The sequence below is a fragment of the Phyllobates terribilis genome, unplaced genomic scaffold, assembly GCF_046119375.1.
Source record: "Phyllobates terribilis strain yellow unplaced genomic scaffold, ASM4611937v1 Scaffold_5__5_contigs__length_657084704, whole genome shotgun sequence".
NCBI classification, from domain to species: Eukaryota; Metazoa; Chordata; class Amphibia; order Anura; family Dendrobatidae; genus Phyllobates; species Phyllobates terribilis.
Window position 1 is genome coordinate 97,917,895 of NW_027362765.1, and position 26,575 is coordinate 97,944,469.

The 26,575-nt window shown below is 44.1% G+C and overlaps 1 protein-coding gene across 3 annotated transcripts in view; it reads right to left on the reverse strand.

The window, feature by feature from the left end:
• Positions 1 to 26,575, reverse strand: part of RPTOR (regulatory associated protein of MTOR complex 1) — a 274,050-nt gene that overhangs the window by 195,821 nt on the left and 51,654 nt on the right. For all 3 annotated transcript variants that reach the window (XM_073682602.1, XM_073682601.1, XM_073682600.1), the window contains one exon: positions 12,213 to 12,315. In XM_073682602.1, the coding sequence (XP_073538703.1) occupies positions 12,213 to 12,315 (103 nt within the window). The remainder of the gene's footprint in view (positions 1 to 12,212; positions 12,316 to 26,575) is intronic.

The following is a 26,575-nucleotide window of genomic DNA, read 5'->3' on the forward strand; positions in this document are numbered from 1 at the left end:
AAAAAAAAAATGTTTGTAAAACTGTGAGTTGCGCAAACATTTTGCAGCATTTCAAGCAGTTTTACGCCAGAAAACTGTCGAAAACTGCTTGATTAATCAGGGCCTGTGTGTACATAAAATCTCATCTGAATTCCGCATTCATCTTTTTTGAGGGAGGGGAGTGAGAATAAGCAACTCATTAAATGGAGTAAAGGCTTATTAAGAATCCACCTCTTCCTGGAAAGCATGAAGCTAACATGGTGACAAACCATTAATAAGAAGATCCTAATGAGCGCTGCTTCATTACAATTCACAAAGAACGATCCGGGATCTGCACGGCCTGTTGAGTCCTCGTGAGAGGAGGATTAGAGGCTTAATTCAGTCTTGTGCAGTCTGGCACTGATGGATGTGTGAACCGGGTATTAACTGCTTGGTGCCTCTACTTGGACAGCCAAAGGTAGGGGCTGAGCAAAGCCGCAAAAGTCAGTCAAGGCAAAATGGAAAGCTGTGACGCTGACAAGGGAGCAGCATGCTCTTACTTCCAAGCAGAGCGAAACTTGGCGTGTGCTCAGCCAGAGAAACGGGATGTGGGATCCCATAAAAATTTGTACATACACTTTATATGTTTTCTTCTCCCCCAGCAACAATGTGAACAAGACCCATATAGTGTCAAAACGTTACTACTATCATCACATTTTTCCAGCACCTTGATGACTATGTCCGTGTCCACCATACGTCTGCATTTGGAAGAAAATATTAAGTATATGCATCCTTCAACATAGAGTGTGCGGTGAACTTCTCCATATACTTCCTTCCAAGCAGATCGCTGCTTCCCACTGCCATGATTTATCCAAAATGTCGGAAGCCCTTCGAATTAAAGGGGTTCTCCAGTATAAGCAAAACATATCTGCTTTATTTGAAAACAGCGCCACACCTGCCCATGGTATGGACACTCAAGGTGCATGAGACTGAACTGCAATATCAAACATGACATGTGAACAGGGGTGGCACTGTCTTTTGGGGGGAAAAAACAGCCATTTTTATTTTTACTAAATATAGCCAACTCATTTCCCGCCACTCCAGCAGTCTCTGTTGGTCTATTCCTCCAATGATCATGCAACCTCCGCAGCCAATCACTGTACATGTCAGCATGTCAAATGCCACCAAGGACAACGTCTGTAAGGAGTTTGTGTGGATTTCCTCCCACACTCCAAAGACATACTGATAGGGAATGCAGATTGTGAGCCCCAATGGGGACAGTGCACATAATGTCTGTAAAGAGCTGTGGAATTAATGGCGCTATAGAAGTGAGTAACATAAATAAAATAAAACAGGAAGCAATAATGTTCTGTTCTTCCAGCACCTGGAATGGGCTGCAGCAGTCAGGAGACTGCAATTGTGTGGAAAGATCAACGCTGGTGGTGGATGGTACTAAATCCAGGTACACACTAGGATAATGTGTGGTTTTTTAATTCGTCTACACAATTCAAAGTACCATACTTCATCTCAGACCTCTGGGACAAAGTTTTTCTTCCATGTAGATGTCAAAAAATCTGGCATCAATTTTGGACATCTACATCTTGCCAGATTTCAAGACATCTACATGGAAGAAAAACTTTGTCCCAAAGGTCTGAGAAGAAGTATGGTACTTCGAAACACATAGACGAAATAAAAAAAACAAAACAAAACCCACATTATTCTATTGTGTATCTGGATTTACTACCATACACCACCAGCGCATATTTTTCCACTTTTTCCTTTCCACACAATTCTACTTGGTCCCTGGACCCGTGGACCTGCTGCAGCTGGGATTACATGCTCATTCAAATGTTGTGTGATCACAACATAATCAGGTTAGCATAAACTTAATTTAATATAACCTTGTTTTATTCATTTTAACCAGATAAGACTCTATTGTGCTTTTTTCTCTTCCTTAGTTTTTCTCTCTAGGACTGGAATGGCACATCATCAGATGACGTACTGTTCTAGGCATCCCATCGCCGAAATCGCATTATGTCCAATGGTGGAGTGGCCTTGAGCCCTGCGTTCCGGCATGTTTGTGCGCACAGAGCAGGTATATGGACCCATAGACTACTGTGTGCGCTCGCTATAATGCTGCATTCATCAGATGCTTAAATAGAAGAAGCAATGACGCTTTCCAGTCATTCACAAATAAGAAAACATCTATTTTTGTCTTCAGTGTTCCTCTTTATATAAAAAAAAAAAAAAACTTGCCCTGCATGAAAATAATAAGAAAAGCGAAGCGCAGTGTGACAGGCATGTTCCTCTCCTTGGGAGATGGATTTACGTGCCTCATTTTCAGCGGTGCTACATAACTTGTGCTTTGAAACTGAAATCCCTTTAACCTGCCCGCATGATGTCCATTATGCACAATGTGAACGCTGCACGGCAGCGTATGCCTTCAGCCGACTGGAGAGACCTCGCTGCCTATTCTCCCCATCCCCCATTCTGAAAGAAAACCCATGCAAGCAAATATCACTACTAAAATGGAATTTAGTTTTTTTATGCTTCCGAACTAGTGAATAATGCCTGACCAGAAAATATTAAGGGGGAGAGACACCTGTCATTCCGAGAGTGGGTGACGGTATATAAATGGAAATCATTACCTAGAATACCCATCTGGATCCCCAGTCCCCATGTGTCAGGATAACAGATTTAGACAACATGGTGCACATACTCCTACAATGCTAATTGCAAAAAGCCTGACGGAGGGGAGATCCATCATATTATACAGGGCCCTGGCGCTGACAGTGTGGCATCACCAGAGATGGCAGATACCGGTCACGATCCTTCTGTCACAGGTCTCCATTAACTCCACTGCACCGATCTCCTAAAAGAGGTTGTATGATGTCCCCACTACGTCCAGATGATTACGGTAGACATTTCTCACCCTGCGCAGTATGTAGGATGAACGCAGACAACCATATTTCATCAGCTGGATGAGGTCTGACAACCATGTGCTCATGAACCACATGCAGGATGGTCTTATGTCTGGACTGCTCCAAATGGAAAAAGAATTCCCTGCTATCACGAGTTAGCCAACATCCAATTTTTAGGTGTGGAGTTGTTTTGGAGAGAGAGAGACATTGGAAAAAAAGAAATAAATGAAAATCCTCCTTTTATTCTGCATCTAGACAACATGTTGCTTTCCAGCTATTGCAAAAATGAAACTTCCAGCATATCAGAGTCCACAAAAATGTGAGCAAGCTGCAGACTTATCTGGATCGTTAATGTTCCGTTCCCAAAAAAATGAAGCATACATTGTCTTATTCACACTGGCAGAAGTATTATACAGTGGCGACCAAAAGTTTTGCTTTGGAAGCTAGATAGCTATGGAATTCAACTGTTCTCAGAGTCAAGTGTCACGTATATTAAGAAAGAAAAAGAAGGTTGTGGAACAGCTGACAAACCTAGAAGTGGATGTCCAATGAAAACTTCCTCCAGAGTTGATCACATTATTAAGAAAAAGTCAGTATCTGATGTCCATAAAAGTGCTGTACAGATTTCGCACGAAATTAACGAAGAATATGGGGTCAAAGTGAGTCACCAAACTGTGGTGCGAAGGCTAAGAGCAGTAGGGCTGAATGCACAAGTTCCAGTCAAGAAGCCTTTCATCTCTGCAAAGAACCGGAAGGTCCGAATTGAGTTTGCCAAAGAACACAGGGAATGGAAAGAGACAGATTGGTCTAAGGTGTTGTGGTCGGATGAATCCAAGTTCAATCTGTTTGGTAGTGATGGCAAGCACTATATATACCGCCCAATTTGAAAATGAAATGATGTAAAGTTTCAAAAGCCTACAGTGAAACATGGTGGTGGCAATGTCATGGTTTGGGGCTGCTTTTCTGCATCTGCCATTGGCCCTCTGCATAGAATTGATGGAAATATGAATGCTACCATGTACGAGGATATACTGGAGAATGTAATGCTGCCACATGGTAAAACCAAAGTAGGCTGGGGATGGAAATTCCAGCAAGACAATGGTCCTAAGCAAACATACAATTTAGTCAAAAATTGGATAGCAAAGAAAAAAGTGTTTGCCTGTTGCGATGGCCAAGCCAATCAACACTGGCAGCTTTGGGATGAGTTACGGTGAAGAGTTGGGGCCCGTACCCATAGCAATAAAGATGAATTGTTTTGCAGATTTGCAAATGGAGTGGAGCAAGATCCCTCAAGATGTCTTGAATACCCGAGTGGCTTCAATGCCCCGTCGGTGTGGTGCTTTAATTACTGCAAGAGGTTATGCTACAAAATACTAAGTTATGGCATTGTAAGCAAAGAATTACTCTGCATGTTGTGATCAATAAATAGTATATGCAAAACTTATGGCAGTCAGTTTTCTTTAATTAAACAACCATACCTATATGCAAAAGCATTTTGGCTAAAATTAAGGTCTTGCACGATGACAACTTCATAATAACATAGTGACGTAGGTTGAATATACTCCCTACAATAACATACTAACTTACGGGGACTAGGCCTCACAAATATATTATTACCATTTTTATTATTGCTGCACTATTACAATTAAAAATGAACCAGTTTAAAAATTTTTAATTAGTTTTATATTTTGTATTACTCTTGTGATTCTAATAATGGTATTACTAAAATCCATATGCCTAAATCTGTTGATCGAGAGGAAGCCAAAACCCCCCAGGACACATTCAGCCAATTTGCATCACAGGGAAAAATTCCTTCTCGACCACAAGAAAAGGCGACCAGTCCTGGAACCCTGGATCACACCTAATTATGATACTAGTTATGTAATTACTATTATCATATTAAATGTATTACTATAGGTGTAATATAACTGTAACCCACAATGTTATGTCTATTGAGGAAATCGTCCAGCCCTTTTTTGAACGCTGTTATCGTGTCGGCCATTACTACCTCTTGTGGTCGGGCATTCCACAGTCCAACTGCTCTGACTATAAAGGACCCTTTCCTGTTTAGGTGCCGGAATCGCCTTTCTTCCACCCGTAATGAGTGCCTCCTGGTCCTTAGTATGGTCTTTGGAAGGAATAAGTCATGTGAAAGACCTCTGTACTGACCCCACGTATATTAATACATGTAAATAAGAACCCCTCTGAGGCGTCGTTTTTCTAAGCTAAACAAGACTAATTTTTCCAACCTCTCATCATATGAGAGGCCTTCTATCCCTTGTAATAATCTAGTTGCCCGCCTTTGAACCGACTAACTTCTGAATATCCTTTTTAAAATGTGGAGCCCAAAACTGGATCCCATATTCCAGATGTGGCCTCACCAGTGATTTATAAAGGGGTAACAGTATATTGGGATCGCGGGTTTTTATTTCTCTTTTTATACATCCTAAAATCTTTTTTGCTTTTCGGCTGCTGCTTGACATTGAACACTGCTGCTCAGCTTAGTTGTAACCAGAATACCCAAGTCCTTCTCCTCTTCTGTAGTCCCGAGTATACTCCCACTTAATGTGTATGCAGGAATAGGATTACTCCATCCTAGGTGCATTACTCTACATTTATCTACATTAAACCTGATCTGCCAAGCGTTTGCCCATTCAGTCATCTTATCCAGGTCAGATTTTAATATCCTATATAGTTTGGCGTTGTCAGCAAAAACTGACACTTTAATCTCAATCCCAAGGTCATTAATAAAGAGGTTAAAAAGAATCGGTCCTAGCACAGATCCCTGTGGCACCCCGCTGCTGACGATGTCCCATTTAGAGAATGTACCATGCACTTTCAATTCTTCACCAGGGAAATGGAATCACAACAACCAGACAGAAGTAATCTCACTTTTAAAAAAAAAATGCAAAACTTTTGGTCGCCACTGTATCTTTCACCATTTGCCCAGTGTCCCATTAGCCTCCACAACCTACAGCCAGACAGAGAAGAGAAACATGTACTTCAATAGTGATGCTCTGTGAAACCTAGTTACGGACAAAAGTTATATTTTATTCACATGATAGACTCATCAGTACATGTAAAACCACTTTTAGTGAAATCATCTGCACAAATCCAAGTTTCGCCTTGCAGCTTCTTCCTGGGACATACGCCCCAGATGAAGCATCATGGTGAAACCCTGAGTTGGACAGGTGACTTCGCTATAAGTGGTTTTACATCAGACAATGTGAACTGAGGTCTAAGATGGCAGACATACAAGAAACAGAGGCATGTTCACACTAGCAAAAAAGAAGCAAGACAAAAATATATCTCATACCCTACCATAATTATATATAAATGTAAAGCAAAATTGCATAATAAATATAGGGTACTTGGTGAACTATTTTTGATCAAAAAAAGTATACAAGCCGTCCCACCAGCGGCAAGGTGACCCTAAATTGGGACGGTACCTATACTGCCTATATTAAAAACCTTACTGTATATCAAAGTTGAAGTAATGCATATAAAAGGGTAGACAAATAGGACCGGGTCCCAACTCCAGACCACCTAGGCCCGTGGTAAGCTACATATATACCAATCAGCTCAACAAAGGGCATGCCACACCCTTAAATTGCACAGAATGCAAACAAGTCAAAAAATCATACCCTACCATAATTATATATAAATGTAAAGCAAAATTGCATAATAAATATAGGGTCACCTTGCCGCTGGTGGGACGGCTTGTATACTTTTTTTGATCAAAAATAGTTCACTAAGTACCCTATATTTATTATGCAATTTTGCTTTACATTTATATATAATTATGGTAGGGTATGAGATATATTTTTGTCTTGCTTCTTTTTTGCTAGTGTGAACATGCCTCTGTTTCTTGTATGTCTGCCATCTTAGACCTCAGTTCACATTGTCTGGTTTTTTGACTTGTTTGCATTCTGTGCAATTTAAGGGTGTGGCATGCCCTTTGTTGAGCTGATTGGTATATATGTAGCTTACCACGGGCCTAGGTGGTCTGGAGTTGGGACCCGGTCCTATTTGTCTACCCTTTTATATGCATTACTTCAACTTTGATATACAGTAAGGTTTTTAATATAGGCAGTATAGGTACCGTCCCAATTTAGGGTCACCTTGCCGCTGGTGGGACGGCTTGTATACTTTTTTTGATCAAAAATAGTTCACTAAGTACCCTATATTTATTATGCAATTTTGCTTTACATTTATATATAATTATGGTAGGGTATGAGATATATTTTTGTCTTGCTTCTTTTTTGCTAGTGTGAACATGCCTCTGTTTCTTGTATGTCTGCCATCTTAGACCTCAGTTCACATTGTCTGGTTTTTTGACTTGTTTGCATTCTCTGCAATTTAAGGGTGTGGCATGCCCTTTGTTGAGCTGATTGGTATATATGTAGCTTACCACGGGCCTAGGTGGTCTGGAGTTGGGACCCGGTCCTATTTGTCTACCCTTTTATATGCATTACTTCAACTTTGATATACAGTAAGGTTTTTAATATAGGCAGTATAGGTACCGTCCCAATTTAGGGTCACCTTGCCGCTGGTGGGACGGCTTGCATACTTTTTTTGATCAAAAATAGTTCACTAAGTACCCTATATTTATTATGCAATTTTGCTTTACATTTATATATAATTATGGTAGGGTATGAGATATATTTTTGTCTTGCTTCTTTTTTGCAAGTGGTTTTACATGTACGGTTGAGTCATCATGTTATTAAAATAAAATCCCTTGGGTCACAGGGAGCGTTAATATTGGAGGACATGATCCTTTTCTCTCCCTTTCTGTAAGGCGTCGGGGGTGAAAAGACATTGGGTGAGTGGTGAATGCACAGTGGTGGTGAAACACAAAATACCTGTGCCAACACACTGGTGTTGGTGTGAATAAAACCAGAATGCTTCGTTTTCTTGGGAACAGAAGATTGAAGAGTCCGCTTAGGTTGTAGATTGTGCACGTTTGTGACCTAGTGACTTTTATAGCCGACCAATTTCTGCCTTGTTGCTGATTGCGGACCCTACTGTTTTTATGGGCTTGCAGGGGTGCAGCTCTGGGGGTAGGCACGTACCCTATGTCAGGATGCCTGTCTGTTGTCATTTCCCTCATCACTAATGAGCACATGATAAAGCCCCTCTGATGCTGCTGTAGGGCGGGTTTCGCAGTAGTTCCTATTTTATTGCTGCAGGATCTTATTACAATATGTCAGAGTTTCAGATATTCTTTACTCATTTATTTAGTTACTGGTTAAAACAAGATGAATATCGTGGAAAACACCAACACAATGGAGATGTGACACTGATCTATGTACAGAGAATATAACCATACGGATAAACAGCCCCAAATTCTGCATTATTAGACACAGCTAATTTGTCAGTGTCTGGCGGATGTCCTGTTTGATAAATCAGCCGGCGTGGTAGAATCCACAATTTACAGAAATAATGTATTTGGCTCATTAAGGACTAACCTTTAACAGGCAACAGAAATTATTGTGAAAAATCGGAGACCTGGGATCTTCACGGATTACATCTGGAAGCTAAATACTGTACACAGGAGGCTGCTATATCGTCCTCAATCACAATAAAGCACATGTTCACCATATTTTTTAATGCTTCAAGGCATTTTAAATGAAAACGTAAAGCGAGTTTGTAAATAGGCTGCGTTTACAGCTTGTATGCAGACCTATAGATCTCCATGGTAACAGACTACAAAAACTATGCAGTCAGCAATACCACCTTTCCATCAGACTTTTACTTTCTACTGACCCTGAAAATATATGGTATAGCAGTATAGAAACAAATAGGTCTGCATTGGAGCTGTAGACTCAAAACTAGAATCGGAAAGATTTGCGGGTCTCCAATTTATAGCACAGGACAGTGGTTTTAGGGTCTCTCAAGAGGAGGCATGCAAATCATTTACCTTCTGGTATCCCAAGGATGGCGTATGATTAGTGGGGCTGGCACAACATCATCATTGCGGGATGAAGAACCATGTCGGGGATCCTGGAAAGTAAGAGATTCAGGAGCCTTCTGTCCAGCGCCCAGTGACTACTGGCCTCACCGATGAACTGGAGTCTTGCAAATCGATCAGCCCAACGCCACTCAAAACTATAAGAGCTTTTTAATCAAGACTATCTATCTACAAGGTGGCCTAATTTTTCACTGCAGATGCATTTGGCAACATGGTGGGCTCAGTGGTTCGCACTAAGGCATTGGGTTCAAATTCAACAAAAAGATATTTGCACAAAGGTGGGATGTGTAAAAGCCAGAGATATTGTGAGCCCCATTGGGGACAGGGACTAATCTCTCTATAGCGCTGCAGAAATCAAGCTTTAAAGCCAAATGCAAATTTGCCTAAAAGTGCAGTGTGGATGTGTACTCTGCATGCAACAACACGCCCCAATACATTTCAAGGATAGGTGATAACATTGATCGGTGGTGGTCTGACTGCTGGACTTGCTTAGATTGGCACAACGGGGCACTTTTATCCCAGTCAGAATGAAGCAGTAGTGTGCATGCTCCACAGCCACTCTAATTCCTCATGTGCCTGCGTGCACTGTGCTCAGCTTTTTCCAGCAGCTCCACAGAGAATACTTGGTCCGGCATCTGACCTGCCAACCCAGTTAGTAACTAGGATAAAAATTCCCTGTTCTGCAAATTTTCGCTGAACTCGCACTAGTCAGCAGGTTATCACCTATCCTGCGGAATCTGATCTCACTGGAAAACCCCTTTAAAGTGTGCACCGCCACAATGGATTACAAGACAGGAATCATTTGTCTATCACGCCTCCTGACGAAGCCACGCACGCGAAACGCGCGGTGAGGTGCCATTACTTCACCTTTTGTGTCTCCCACGCTGTGCCCACGATGTTCCAAGATATTGCTATTTTAGCTATGTATACCTAGTGATTTATAGGCATGGTGGACTCATGATTGGCGTACACTTCTATTCTGACTATCTGGCCACTTTAGATGCATATGTGATTTCCTGCCGCTATCATCTTATTCCTATGCTGTATTGGTACTGTATTCAGTTACAGTGGGGAAAAAAAGTATTTGGTCAGCCACCAATTGTGCAAGTTCTCCCACTTAAAAAGATGAGAGAGGCCTGTAATTGACATCATAGGTAGACCTCAACTATGAGAGACAAAATGAGAAAACAAATCCTGAAAATCACATTGTCTGATTTGGAAAAAAATTTCCACCAAAATTTGAAAAAAATTAAGTATTTGGTCAATTACAAACAAGCAAGATTTCTGGCTGTCACAGACCTGTAACTTCTTCTTTAAGAGGCTCCTCTGTCCTCCACTCATTACCTGTAGTACTGGCACCTGTTTGAACTAGTTATCAGTATAAAAGACACCTGTCCGAAACCTCAAACAGTCACACCCCAAACTCCACTATGGTGAAGAGCAAGGAGCTGTCGGAGGACACCAGAAACAAAATTGTAGCCCTGCACCAGGCTGGGAAGACTGAATCTACAATAGGCAAGCAGCTTGGTGTGAAGAAATCAACTGTGGGAGCAATAATCAGAAAATGGAAGACATACAAGACCACTGATAATCTCCCTCGATACAGGGCTCCACACAAGATCTCACCCCGTGGGGTCAAAATTATGTCAAGAACGGTGAGCAAAAATCCCAGAACAACACGAGGGGACCTAGTGAATGACCTGCAAAGAGCTGGGACCAAAGTTACACAGGCTACCATCAGTAACACATTACGCCGCCAGGGACTCAGATCCTGCAGTGCCTGACGTGTCCCCCTGCTTAAGCCATTACATGTCCGGGCCCATCTGAAGTTTGCTAGAGAGCATTTGGATGATCCAGAAGAGTACTGGAAGAATGTCATATGGCCAGATGAAACCAAAGTAGAACTGTTGGGTAGAAACACAACTCGTCGTGTTTGGAGGAGAAACAATGCGGAGTTGCATCCAAAGAACACCATACCTACTGTGAAGCATAGGGGTGGCAACATCATGCTTTGGGGCCGTTTCTCTGCCAAGGGACCAGGAAGACTGATCCGTGTACATGAAAGAATGAATGAGGCCATGTATTGTGTGATTTTGAGTGCAAACCTCCTTCCATCAGCAAGGGCATTGAAGATGAAACGTGGCTGGGTCTTTCAGCATGACAACGATCCCAAGCACACCGCCAGGGCAACGAAGTAGTGGCTTCGTAAGAAGCATTTCAAGGTCCAGGAGTGGCCTAGATAGTCTCCAGATCTAAACCCTATAGAAGACCTTTGGAGGGAGTTGAACGTCTGTGTTGCACAGCGACAGCCCCAAAACATCACTGCTCTAGAGGAGATCTGCATGGAGGAATGGGCCAACATACCAGCAACAGTGTGTGACAACCTTGTGAAGATTTAGAGAAAATGTTTGACCTCTGTCATTGTTATATATCCTTTGTTGGTATTGAGATGAACTTTTGTAATTGACCAAGTACTTATTTTCCACCAAAATTTAAAAAAAAATTCTTTCCAAATCAGATAATGTGATTTTCAGGCTTTGTCTCTCATAGTGGAGGTCTACCTATGATGTCAATTACAGGCCTCTCTCATCCTTTTAAGTGGGAGAACTTGCACAATTGGTGGCTGACCAAATACTTTTTTTCCCCACTGTATGTGCCTGTACTATTTTGCTTCCATAGGGTTATTACTGAATACACTATATATATGCAGCCTTTGAGTACATGCATTTGCACCTAATTTTTGCCTCATTTATCTAGGAGTGTATATTTATGTATGCATGTAACTTATATATACTTTGAATACATGCATTCATAGTTTGGTAACAAATATTTGGTGGATCAGATACTGTAGATCTCCAATGGGAGACCAGTGTGCTGGGAGGTATTGTCTCTTTAGCAGGATCTAGTTCCATCTCCTGCTACTTTTTAGCCGTCTTTTCTCACCAATTTCCACTTTGTGATTGTTTCTCATTTTATTATGTATAGTAATTGATTTAATAAATATTGATGATGGTTCTCTATACCTTAGTCTATATGGGTCTCTTTTAAATTGTACTATATATAGATATTACTATACATACGTCATCTCTGGTGCTGATAGTTACCCATTTCCCCTCCCTCTTTTTGGGTTAAAAATAATTTAATTGTTGTAGGAGGAGCTATACAGCAATAAGTTTCAGTAGTAAAATCGTCCAGACAGATTGCAGTAATTAAAAAAACACAAAAAAAAAAAAAATTAAAAAATTATGCAAAATTGTATAACCTATGACAATGTGCCGATGTAAAATATTTATTTCAAGAAACCAGAATACGCTTGTATACGACCATATAGCCCAATCTACCAATGAATAACTGGTACTTACCAATCCAACACTCTAGACGAGCACATGGGGTGGTCTTCACTACATCTGGTGGGTCAACCCCAACATTGAGACACAACACGAGCGCCACACTGACTGTTTTCATCTAAAAAAAAAAGCAAAAGGAAGAATTAAAATAACAACTGTGACTCTCCTTGTTCACACCCATCCACCTAGTATGAGGCAACTGGCTACACCCCAATATAAAGAAGTGTCCTTCTAGCGAGAATCGTCTGAAGACGAGTGCTGGGGTGGTCAAGAGCATTTCATGAGATCTTCATTGATCGCTCTACCGGGAAGATGTCTATAGGTACAATTTCCTGACATGTTTGACAAATGGTAAGATGAGATAAGTATGAAAAAGGTGAACACTGACGTCTGTTGTGGGAAGCAGATGTCATAGGACATCTCCAATACAACCTTGAAAGGTGGCCATTTGCGCCATATAATTGGCTCATGGAATGGGACATTGTACCACGTCTAGAGACTTATGCATCGCTTTAATTGTTTATCTAGAAACCTACATAAATCGTATGGATGTGTCTGGATTAACAATGATGGCTCCCATAGCTTCAGTGAAGATAGGCAGCCCCAGATTTTACACCCCACCGATCACACATTAATGGCCTAGCTGAAGTCCCTTTATGAATCTTGAAAACAGAGAAGATTAGTAAAGAAATTTTTACCGCCTAGTTTAGTTTATTCTACTTTTTCGCTTTCTTAGCTTAAAATACTTCCTGATTTAATTTTTTTCTCAAACTTTAAAACACGCAATTCCTCTAATTTGCCAAACCACAGCCGCGATGAACAAGAGTTTGCGGATACGCAAAGGAAAAGTTCTCAGAGAGGGGAGAGAGCCTGTAACAGGAGGTCATGCTATGAGGCTGATAGGAAAACGTGAGAGACACAGGCTTCACACAATAAGCGGAGAGTGCACGGCAAGGTCTGTTAGAGACGCGGGGAGAAATACTTCAACCAAATTACGGAAGAACTGTGGAAGTTATGAGTATATCTGGAGATCAGACACACTTTAATATCCTCAAGAAGAGCGTGGCCAGCCTCCAAAGATGAGAAATATAGTACAATAGTAACATAGACTTTACCTCACCGCATGAGTCCACATGTGTCAACAACACAAAACACCTTGACGTGTGCGGAGACAACCTACATCATCCCTTCATCTACAAATGAAGAACATGGCTAAAATTTCCAGCTGCTACCTGGTTGGCCTTGTTTATCGTGCTGTCGCGATGACGTGGGTAGTCTGATATGCCAAAGACCAGAGCAGTAGAAATTATGTCCATGTGACAATTAAGGCCAGTGACTGGCTGCAGTGGTCAAGTAAATAGTTGGGACATAGTCGCAACAGCATGCTAACAGTGACCGCCAGAGAATGGTGATGCTGAAACACATGGATCTTAAAATCAAATGCCATCCCCTCCCTAGATCAATCTTGGAAAACCTCTTTCTCCAAAAGAGAGTCAATCCATTGACATTGCAGCCTTTCGTAATTTCATCCATGCATAGGCACACCCTTGGAAATTGTCCTAAAAAGTTAGTCCTTGCTCGTTGACTTCTGCACCTAGAGGTGAGTGGTGCAGATGACATCACATCTACTGAAGCCTGGTGATAGTTCACGCGTCAGGCAGGTATCAGTAGGCATGACGTCACCTGCCCTGGTCACCTCTCCATGCAGAAGTGAGCGGAGTAGGACTAACCCTTTTGTAAAAACAACGGCAAAACTGATGGTGAAGACACTTCAGGAAAATGACTGCTGGCGTGTTTGCCTTGGCATCTTAAAGATGCCATGTGGTGCACATAACCTAAGACCTATTTACGCAGGAAGATTGAGCTCGGATCAAATATATGCAAGTCCATCGGTGCTCGCTTAATGGCCCGTGCAAAAGGACCGACACAAGTGAATAGGGACAGATTGGTCGTTCTATCCCCATACAGCACAGCACACTTTGGCACGGATGAGTAAATTGCCCGCATGAACGATCCAATTACCTGAGCGTTTTTGCGAATGTCAACTATGTCGGCAGCATGCTTACAAGAGCTGCTGATCGGGAAAGAGTATGCTTATGAAGGTTCATTTACCAATTATCTTCCCATGTAAAACACCCTTGAGAGTGGGAGTCGCTTCTCTTCCACTCACATATCCGGACCTTTATTGATGCCAGGGAAGAAATATTGTACAAATCTGACTGATGCAAACTTGGGCACATCGGCACAAATTTTTCATACAACTACTACCATCTGTACATTAGCAAGAAGCAGGGGTATAGAGAGAATGAAGTAATCCACAACATGCTGTTTGCAGTCTGTAACTATGGAGGCGCATAAGTCAGCAAAGGAGCTGTATGCACATAACGGTAAGAGATATTCAGTCTTTTGCATAAGTGTACACGCCTACTAAACTACTATAGAACAAGGATTGTCATGTAATAAAGAACATACGAGATCCGATGAGCATATACACAAAATTATGATTCTGCGCTATTCTGACCTAAAGGAGAGCAACATGGCCGACACTATAGGAAACGGGAGCGTTAGACGTGAAGCTTCCTGTGTATGTTTATGTACATACATATCATAAAAGTTCAGACCATGTCACGAGAAGTCACAGAGCCATTCGCTCCTGGCCTCCCCCGGGTCTTCATTAGGATTCTAAGCAGGAGGAGGAAAACACTTGCAGTAAAGCCACAGCCATCACAAATGTATAATTTATAAGGAAGGCAAGAAAACTAGAGAGCACGGCAGTTACGAAGAACTGGGAGCCCCTAACAAACAGCGGCCTCATTATAAAAACACCAGTAATGGAGTATTTACTTGGAAGGTGGGGGTAGAATACAGGGACATTACTATGGCATGTGGGCATAAATCATATTGTGCATATTAGATTTACAGATTCAATTTCCAGAGCAAGAATTTACGGCGGCGAAAATGAAACATAATAAGGAGCTGTGCTGTACGATATGGTCTGCCAGTGGGGAAATATTCTGCAAATACGATGGAGGGTTCCACAAAAAAATCAACATGGGACTGAACAAAACCTATATGAAGTTGCAGGCCAAAGTCTAACCGGGACACCCCGGCAGCCACAGACTAACCGAGACTCCCCGGCGGCCACAGACTAACAGAGACTCCCCGGCGGCCACAGACTAACCGAGACTCCCCGGCGGCCACAGACTAACCGAGACTCCCCGGCGGCCACATACTAACCGAGACTCCCCGGCGGCCACAGACTAACCGAGACTCCCCGGCGGCCACAGACTAACCGAGACTCCCCGGCGGCCACAGACTAACCGAGACTCCCCGGCGGCCACAGACTAACCGAGACTCCCCGGCGGCCAGAGACTAACCGAGACTCCCCGGCGGCCAGAGACTAACCGAGACTCCCCGGCGGCCAGAGACTAACCGAGACTCCCCGGCGGCCAGAGACTAACCGAGACTCCCCGTCGGCCAGAGACTAACCGAGACTCCCCGTCGGCCAGAGACTAACCGAGACTCCCCGTCGGCCAGAGACTAACCGAGACTCCCCGTCGGCCAGAGACTAACCGAGACTCCCCGGCGGCCAGAGACTAACCGAGACTCCCCGGCGGCCAGAGACTAACCGAGACTCCCCGGCGGCCAGAGACTAACCGAGACTCCCCGGCGGCCAGAGACTAACCGAGACTCCCCGGCGGCCAGAGACTAACCGAGACTCCCCGGCGGCCAGAGACTAACCGAGACTTCCCATACATGATCTTATGCAACAATTGGGAAAGTATGGAGAGGACAATGATGCTTAAATGATGGGATAATATTGTTTTTCTCTTCATAAAAGATGTGACATTCTGAGTTTTCAGGATAATGATGTATTAACCTCCTTTCCAAGGATTTTTAATGTATCTTGGTGCCCTAATCACGCAGGCATGGTTTTCCAGATTTCCTTCTCTCAATGCAGATAGAATAAAGATATCATCGAAGAAGAACACATTGAGATCAGCGTCATCACTCACAGTCACAGATGTCCAACATCCTCAGTGTTGAGCACACTAATTACATCTTTAGCAACCTGGCAGAGGAACCCGCGCGATGGAGCCATTCCTCTTATCCTCATTAGCTGCAAAATCTAATTCTTGCCTGTAAAAATCAATATCCCCTCAAATGGAGCAGGCACTCAGAGGTGCACATCTTAGTCTGCGGCCCACTCGTCAAGTTATGGGCTGCACCATGAAGGTCTGGTTCTTATCCATCATGAGCAGATCCTCGGATTAAGACCAAAAGGAAAAACAAATGCACATGAAAGTAAACATCATCACCTGGTCAAATGTGTATAAGGACCATATATCAGGGGAGAGAAGGATCTGGGATGTGCAAATTCTGACTGCCGATCCTTATGTTAGGCAGTAGTTCTCTCGTAGAGAACATGTAGGATCTCTTTATTAGGAAGCCAACATAAGAACATTTTGCCACCAGTTTATCATAAACCACTATTTGGCCACTTATTTGAAGTCTTCATCAAGAACATAAACCTTTATACTGTACCAGTCTATCATTGTTTATTTGTTACTGTAAGTGATATCTGTATTTTGTATGTAACACTTTCTCATGTACAGCACCATGGAATCAATGGTGCTATATAAATAAATAAATAAATAATAATAATAGATAGTGAGGCAAGCCAGAAGGTGGTGGACAGTCAAAGAAAAAAAAATTAAAGTCTCAAATTATATCTGAAGGTGTTCATAAGCCATTTAGAAGAACACTCGTCCACCGATGGCTATTTCTTCCAAACATTCCCTCCATACATGTGTTTCCAACAAGGAGAGGGGAATAGGCGGATGTCAGACATCTTTCGCAGCAGCCTTTTGCCCTTAAAAGGAACCGGTCAGCATCATTTTATTTTGTCAACCAGTGGTAGCAATAAATGGCTCAATATGCCACTATTCCAATAACACCTCTTTGGTATAGATCTATTGCACCATGGTTGTGAAATGCTGCAACTTATGCAAAATAGACTGAAAAGTGCAGCGGGGGAGCATCGGCGCACTTCAGTTCATGTTTCCTTTTCTGTTTTCGCCATCAGCAGCCATCCTCAGCTGTTTGATTAGCAGAGGAGGAGACAAGGTACTAGAATCAGAGTGACATCACTTGTTACCAGTTCTGAAATCTTTCTCATTTGACATCTCTTCTTTTTGGCTGGAGGGGTGCATGTGCGAGCACAGAGGTGATGTCACATGCCAAAGCCTCTGCCTTTATCGTCACTCAAACAAGGAAGTCTATAGCTGTGGGGGCCCAGGTAGTGTCTGGCCGCGGTGGACCCAGAAGTCTCTGGCCGCTGAGGCAAGTGAACTGGGAGGAGAGAACCAAAGAGTAGCCATAAACAGCAAGTACACCAATATGGACTACCAGTGCACTTGCAGTATAACACCTTATTGACCAATAGACGTCTTTTTACGGACCTGTGATATAATAGACTAGCGTTCCCCATCAGGTGACAATCCTGTAACTGTCACCTGAATGTGTCCAGCAAGCTAAATACACTGCTACGAGACTCTCTTCTATGCCTTTCATATTTTCTCAGATACCTCCGAATTGTTTACCTTTGAGGATTATTTACCTTTGAGATTATTATTATTTATTATTATAGCGCCATTAATTCCATGGCGCTTTACCTGTTTAAAAGTACAGCGGTATGGTGAAGCAAGGGTTACTGCAGGTTGTAGGCTTGTCGGAAGAGGTGGGTTTTCAGGTTCCTATCGAAGGTTTCCACGGTAGGCGAGAGTCTGATATGTTGGGGTAGAGAGTTCCAGAGTAGGGGGGATGCACGGGAGAAATCTTGTATGCGATTGTGGGAAGACGAGATAAGAGGGGAGTAGAGAAGGAGATCTTGTGAGGATCAGAAGTTGCGTGCAGGTAAGTAGCGGGAGACTAGGTCACAGATGCATGGAGGAGACAGGCTCTAGATGGCTTTATATGGCATGGTTAGGGTTTTGAACTTGAGTCTCTGGGCAATGGGGAGCCAGTGAAGGAATTGACAGAGAGGAGAGGCCGGGGAATAGCGGGGGGACAGCTGGATTAGTCGGGCAGCAGAGTTTAAGATAGGGGTGCGAGAGTGGCAGAAGGGAGGCCACAGAGCAGGAGGTTGCAGTAGTTGAGGCAGGAGAGGAGGACATGAGCTAGTGTTTTTGCAGATTCTTGGCTGAGGAATGTGCAGATCCGGGAAATATTTTTGAGCTGGAGTCGGCAGGAAGTGGAAAGGGCTTGAATATGAGGTTTGAAAGAGAGATCAGAGTCAAGGGTTACCCCGAGGTAGCGAGCTTGCGAGACTTGGGAGAGTGGACAGCCATTGACTTTGATAGATAGTTCAGGTGGGGGGGGGGGGTTGAGCGAGATGGTGGAAAGATGATGAATTCAGTTTTATCCATATTAAGTTTTAGGAATCTAGCAGAGAAGACAGATGAAATAGTGGACAGGCAGTGTGGGATTCTAATTAGTAAGGAGGTGCTATCAGGTCCAGAGAGGTAGATCTGTGTGTCGTCAGCATAGAGATGATACTGGAAGCAGTGAGACTATGAGCTGTCCCAGGCCGAAGGTGTAGATGGAGAAGAGAAGGTGTCCTTGAACTGAACCTTGGGGGGACACCGACAGCTAGGGGGCGAGATGAGGAGGTGGTGTGAGTGGGAGACGCTGAATGTCCGGTCTGTTAGGTATGAGGAGATCCAGGATAGGGCAAAGCCTGTGATGCCGAGAGATGAGAGTCTGTAGTAAGAGGGAATGGTCTACTGTGTCAAAGGCAGATGACAGGTCCAGAAGGAGAAGGGCAGAGTAGTGTTGCTTGGATTTGGCGGTCAGTAGGTCGTTGGTGACTTTAGTCAGGGCAGTTTCAGTAGAATGGTGGTGTCAGAATCCAGATTGAAGGCGGTCAAAGAGGGAGCAGGAGGAGAGGTGGGAGGACAGCTCAAGATGGACGTGTTGTTAAAGTAGTTTTGAGCCATAGGGGAGAAGTGATATGGGGCGATAGCTAGACAGAGAGGATGGGTCAAGGGATGGCTTTTTGAGGATGGGTGTGATCGAGGCATGTTTGAAGCATGAGGGGAAGACACCAGCTAGATATGAGATTCCTGAAACCGCAAAGTTCTTATACATACAACTTCCTCACACAGTGAGTCCACAATTTGGGAAGGGAAGGAGCCAGTGTCCCTAGGCTTTTCAAAATTGGAGGGACTCTTGGGGACCTCTGATTTACCTAAAACCCCTAACACAAGCATATTCTCTTCTCCAGTCAACTGTTGTCAAGCCTTATGATAAGGCTTATGTGAAATGGGCAGCAAATACACCGGATTTGACTGTGGAGGAAGGAGGAGAGGTGGAAGATAAAATTTATTCCTCAGTGGTGAGTGCTAGGGACTGTTTAATCCAGACAAAATTTCTAATACATTCTGGAAAGGTTGAGGAGGTTTGGGATGGCTCTGGATGGTGGGCTCCTTTCTGCACTCAATTTCATCCTGTCTCAAAATTCCTCCATTCTGATCTGAGCTACTTTTGTTTCTTCATGAACACTTTGAATTCCCTAGGGTGTTGTCCCCTTACGTGTGCATGCTGGGTAGAGGAGCTTATGGATGGGTCCTACAATATACTATTTTTTAGATCTCTGTTTTTTAAAATAATAATGGAAATCTACGGAAGTCCCTAGTATGATCCACTGGCTGCAATTCGTCAATAAATATATTCTACTTTATAAAGTCTTGTATACAAATAGGAGATGTACTTATAAGTTTCATAAGGCATGGGGACGGTGGTTAGCAATAGCAGACACTGTCCAATAGCCTTCACAGCAGAGGCTCACCGTTGGTATATCTTGAAAGCTCGGAGCATGGAAAACACTGTCATAGTGTGGAGGCAACCAAAATGAAGAAAAATGATTAAGAGTGCTGCGTCACTCGAAACGCGTTGATGCCACTACTACCAATGTTGTCATCACCATCAAAATGTGGGTTTTAATCCACTGCAATGCACTGATGTGAATAAAATACATTCTTCATTTTGATATTTAGTTCTATCATATGTCTGCATATGATGTTAATTAATGACATTTTGGGGAGTGGGTGGGGATGGGGATGGGAACTGGTATGATTATGTGTTGTGTATGAGGTTTTATGTATTAAATGAATGTATATGACTCTTTAGTTGTTTTTCATTGTCTTTAAAAATGGAAAATAAAGCCTTTAAAAAAAAATAAGTGCTGATTTGCTTGGCGTTCGGGAGCTGAGATTCGACAGGCAACTTTATTATTCACTTCCAGGGTTGTTCTTTAAAAATGAAAAGCAATTATGTCAGAAGTACTCCATCGCTTGCAAGTCACACAAATACAATTCTTTTTTGAAGTCCTGACACAAGGCGTGTGCACGTGCAGCACCGGCAGCTGCAATGCAGAGAAAAAGATCTATAACATTAACAGTAGTGCCGTCTGCACGCCCAATACTCACATTCTGCGTATAGGACTGTGTGCACTGTATTTTAGCACAGTAACGTTCAGGTTACACACCGATGGACCTTTTTCTATATCACAAGATTTTTCTCGATTGTTTGATCATGTCATTACGTGCTGCCTCTATTATTTTCTATGAGCATACAAACACAGAAAATATCCATGCAGCAACGCGTTTTGAGCGGCTGTGAACCCCTCATTATGTCACATAATCCATTATAGTGTAACAAAAACAAAGTCACACTGCCGCTGACCCCAAAAGTCTCCTGTGAGAAAAGTGGGAAAGGAATTTAAAGGGGTTGTCCACTACTAGGACAATCCATTCTTGATCTAAATGTTTGGCACAGATAAAAAAAAAAAGCCTATGCTCACCTATTGTGCCAACGCCGTTCCAGCAGTCAGTACTCCTGGACCGGGGCTCTTGTGCGGTAGTAGGATACATGAGCCTGGCGCACAATCAGAGCTGGCATCACTGTCCCTGCCATCGTACGAACATGAAGAGGCAGTCAGATCAGCTGCAGCCCGGACTTCCTCTTCATGTTCAAATTGTCTGAAGGCGGGGACAGTGACGCCAGCGCTAACTGGGCGCCGGGCACCATGTGTCAGACAACCACATGAGAGACCCGGGACCGCGAATGCAGACACCGGTGGAATGACGTCGCCACAGGAGGAGACTAAGCTTTTTTTATTTTATCTGGGTCCAAACATTTAGATCAAGAAGTGGTTGTCCTAGTGGTGGACAACCCTTTTAATAGGGTTATTTTCCTATGAATTTACTGTATGCATTATCACGTATCTCGTAATACAGTGTGAATCAGGGCACTGCTCTATGGAAATTAATCTCATACCCTTTGCGTATGTTCACATATGCCAGTAGCGTATGTTCGCATCTGCTGCATGTTACAGTAGTATTTTGGCAATGCATAAAGGATTAAATATGCAGTAAATAAGCAGGATTTTCGTAGTCGAATCCACAATAAAATCTGAAGCGAATCTCCCATGGGAGAAATGACCTGTGTGTGTGTGTATGTGCGAGCACAAAAGGCCGCAATACACATTAGATGACTGGTTTGGCCAACAGCTAGTTGCCCTCTTGGCCTTCTCTCCCATACACAGGAGCGGTTGTTCATCCGAGTGCTTCTATGTTCTTTGAGAGCTGACATCTCCGATGGTGGCTTATCTCCACCGATCTGCAGGCCAAAATCACACCCCTCCCCGACAATCAGTTGTCCTTGGATCCCCATAAACATTAGTCTATTATATATGGGGGTCCTTTAGGATCGGTCCAAGTACCTAGATTATCCGCATCCAATGCTTATGACCACAGGGCCCAATTCATCATGACTTCTTCATGAATCAGGGGCATCGGACAGGCGTCGCTCACCTTTGTGCGCGCCTCACCACAAATCCTACTCAAGACCCTGCTGAAACAAGATTCGTGGCGTAATGAACTCCACTGCTAATCATGAATTTGATGAGTGGCGGTCAGCACAACCCTGTCCCACCCCAGCTTCCCATTTTGGTGGAGCTGGGAGAAACGGGCAAGAAGAGTTTGAGTTGCGCCTAAGTTTTGTGACTTTTCAAAACTTTTCAGAATACTGGTGTAACATACCTGGCGGCGTCCTTGCATAGTGGTCCATCTCCCACTGTGCAAGAGCGCGCACTTGATCTCCTGTCCAGAATGTCTCTCTGGCTTCCCTCCATGCTGTCTGTTTGTGTCTGTTTCTGCTGCTTAAGGGCGGCGCCCGATCACTTCCTGCTTTTTGTACCTGCTGTGGGTCACACCTCTTGTGCGTCCTCAGCCTATTGCTGTCTGTTACCTGGTATATAGCTCAGCTGCGCCCATCTATCCCTGCCTGAGCATAGTGTTTCTTTCAGTGTGTGCTTGCACTCTGAAGGTGCCAGGTCCCGTTCTGTGTTCTCTTGTCTGCCTATCCTGGAGGCTGTATTTCCAGGCCTGTCTGAACACGCTCCTAGCCTGTTCCTCCTGCCTTCTAGGGGCCGATTACCTAGACCTGTTCCTGTATTTTGTCTGACCTGTCTGAACACGCTCCTAGCCTGTTCCTCTCGCCTTCTAGGGGCTGATTACCTAGACCCGCTCCTGTATCTTGTCTGTCCTGTCTGAACACGCTCCTTGCCTGTTCGTCCTGCCTCTCTGGGGGCCGTATTCCCAGACCCGCTCCTGTATCCCGCTGCAGTGTCGGTCTCCTCCGTACACTCAGTTCCAGTCTGAACTCTCTCCTATCCTTTACCTGTTTTGCCTCTATGTCCGTTCCCTTCCTTTTTCTGCAGAGTCTGAACTCGTACCTAACTCCTGCTTGTTGTCTCTGTACTCCCGTTTGTGAGTTTGTGGTCCACTCGCTACTTCACTGCAAGTACCCTGTGGGTGTCTGGCTCTGCCTTTCCCTTCCTGTCTGTTCCGTGTGAACAGAGCCCTGTCCCCCCTACTCAGCCTAGCCTGCTCTGACTCCTTTGCTCACCGCTCCGGCGGTTCTAGCCTGCTCTGACTCCTTTGCTCACCGCTCCGGCGGTTCTAGTCTGCTCTGACTCCTTTGCTTACCGCTCCGGCGGTTCTAGCCTGCTCTGACTCCTTGCTCACTGCTCCGGCAGTCCTGTCCTGCCCTGCTTCTGCCCACTGCTCCGGCAGTCCTGTCCTGCCCTGCTTCTGCCCGCTGCTCCGGCAGTCCTGTCCTGCCCTGCTTCTGCCCGCTGCTCCGGCAGTCCTGTCCTGCCCTGCTTCTGCCCGCTGCTCCGGCAGTCCTGTCCTGCCCTGCTTCTGCCCGCTGCTCCGGCAGTCCTGTCCTGCCCTGCTTCTGCCCGCTGCTCCGGCAGTCCTGTCCTGCCCTGCTTCTGCCCGCTGCTCCGGCAGTCCTGTCCTGCCCTGCTTGTGCTCGCTGCTCCTGCAGCCCCGTCCTGCTCTGTTCTTGCCCACCGCTTCGGGCGTTCCCTCTCTGCTGTGGTTGTCTACCGCATCTGCGGTTCTGTGACCCAGTCTGTACTGGGTCTTAACCTTTCTGTGCTCCAGCCCGTCCTTTCGGCCAGTACCTCCCTGCCTGCATACTCGCCTGTATCCACCCATCTGCATACCTGCCGTGTTTGCTTATATCCACCAGTCTGTGCCAGCCTAACCTGCCTGTTCCTGAGTCCCAGTGTGTACTGGGTCCTATCCCGCCTGTGTTCCTACCTGCTAGTGCCTCCCTGTCTGCACTCTAGCTGTGCTTGCCTGTACCCCTCTACCTGTATTGTTCCTGAGTCCCAGTGTGTACTGGGTCCTATCCCGCCTGTGTTCCTACCTGCTAGTGCCTCCCTGTCTGCACTCTAGCTGCGCTTGCCTTTACCCGCCTGCCTGCATACCAGTCGTGCCTGCCTATACCCTCCAGTCTGTGCGCCAGCCTAACCAGCCTGATCCAGTAATCCCTGTGTGGGTCAACCCCCGTGTCCGGAGTTTGACCTGGAGTAGCACCTGGTCCCTCTGCCCGGTTTCTCCCTGGTGCACTGGCGTCGTATGCCGTCGTGCCATCTTGGTCGGATCGGCCAGATACTTAGTCACGCCCCTCCAGGCACTCTCCGGTTCATGGTCCAGTGGAATCACTACAATCACACGCACACGCCGCTCAGCCCGGGCGTGTGCATAACAACTGGCATGAGTTGATGAATCGGTTCCATAGCCTAGTCCCATGGTAAAAAATCGCCTGCATCACAGGAGAAAAAAAAAGAAGTAGCACGCCAATTATTTTGTTGAATCCCACACCGAAAAGTCCACGATCAGCTCAATTAAATGACTAGGGGGCTACCCTTCTTTCGGTTTTTCTGCGTAAATCCGACTATAATCTTTAGGTTTTTGCCATGAAAACGAGGGTAGACCTAGAGGTTTATTTGTCTACGCGGCACTGACGGATTCCAGAAGCAATTTGCACATTTTGCAAATTAGGGTGAAATGTTAGTAAACTATTTGTATATGGACAGAATGGTCTTCGTGACCGGTGAGGTTTATTCCGGTACACCGACATCTTTGGCAATGACTCGATGGCTAACTTTTATAACACAAAGGCTCTGTGCAGTCACACAGACATCTCTCCCTCTTAAGAAATGGCCCACACCAAACCGCTTAACAAGATATGCTGCTAACTCTCCCCGTGAGCTATGAAATCCAATAACCGCACCACCATTTTCTTAAAACATAGCTTTCGCGGCATCCTCAATAACCTTATGGCTCATTTGCTCCATGATAAATAAGAGCTACACATCATTGTGCAGGAAAACTTTTTTTTTTTCTCCCACTGAAAGAAATACAGAAGGTGCAAACTAATACAGCAAACCTTTGCCTTCCAGGACACAGCTGTCAATGACCCAGAGCTTGTAAATCAGTTTCGTGCCTCTCGTTCAATATATCAATTTGGTGCCTTAGGCAGCTGGGCTGCTCTGCATGCCTGAGGACAAGGAACACTTAAGTGAAAGTAGAATAGACGCCCCATTAATCGAAAGTAATATTTGCGAGAGCGTAATTTACTGTGGAAACAAGGAAACGAAGTAAGAGCAATTAAGCAGCAAAGTGGATAGGAGGACAGCATAATGTAACAACCATTAAACGAGATGACACACACTACACAACATATACTACATGCATACAAATACATCAACTTAGTAGAGGTCTGGTCCAATTATGAGAAATGCCCCAAACTATGGCATCAAAACGATACTTAAAAGGGGATGTCTCACAAACAAAATACTAGAAAAATAAGTTACACAATAAGATGTGTTAAAAAATGTTCCTGTGCTGAGATAATCTTCTAAATGTGCCCCTGCTGTGTACTGTGTAATGGCTGTGTCTGACTGTGCAGAGCTGCTTCAGTTCAGTGTTCATACCACAGCTCTTGGCCAAGGGGGAATGGAAACAGAAGTCAGTTATAATGAGTATACAGACAAAACAGCAGGGGCTCGCAGCTGCTTTCTGAGGTAACACATTTCTCTGCCTGTTTTATCACAGGAGTGAGTGTTTCTGCTGCGTCGCCAGTCCTGTGAACTCATCATAAATCAAGTCAGTTACATAAGCTCAGCAGCCGGTGGAGCTCCTACATCACAGACTTGATTAAGGATGAGCTCAGAGGGCTAGAGACGCAGCAGAAATACTCACTCCTATGATAAAATAGACAGAGAAATGTGTTACCTCAGAAAGCAGCAGCTGCGAGGCCTTGCTGTTCTCTTTGTATACTCGCTTATCATAAGTGAATTATGTTCCCCTTTCCTGGCCAGGAGCTGTAGTATGTGAAGACCGTGAACTGGAACAGCTCTGCATGGCTGGACGCAGCCGTTACACAGTACATAACAGGGACACATTTAGAAAATGATCTCAGCACAGGAAAAAAATGTTTTTAACACATCTAAATTGTGGAACTCATTATTATTCCAAGATCTATTGATTAAAATGTTCTTTGTTTGTGGGACAACCCCTTTAAGTTAAGCACCAAGCATACCAATGCTGTCTCATTGGTATCTTGTTTTCTATGACTGGTCCATATAATTCATGGCATCAAATCTCAACCATGTACTAGAAAAAAAAAGTGTCAGCATTGAATATCTCTTGGAAAAAAGAGCTTTTCAGAGCACTTTGGGCCCCTTTCTTAAGTAACATGAATACAAGTACAAGGTCATCTAATATTTGTACAACTATATAAAGTCTTTGCATTCCAAAAAATTGTGTAGTTCCGAAAGAATCAACACACGCTGATAGAAATATTTCAAGCTAAAAACCTGCAATAATGATCCACTAAGGTCTTTGCGCATGCGACATTGAGACTGCGCAGGATGTTACCAGCAAACCACAATATATATTTTTGCAGCACTTATTATACGAGGTGACTTATACATCCAGATGGTGACAGCGATT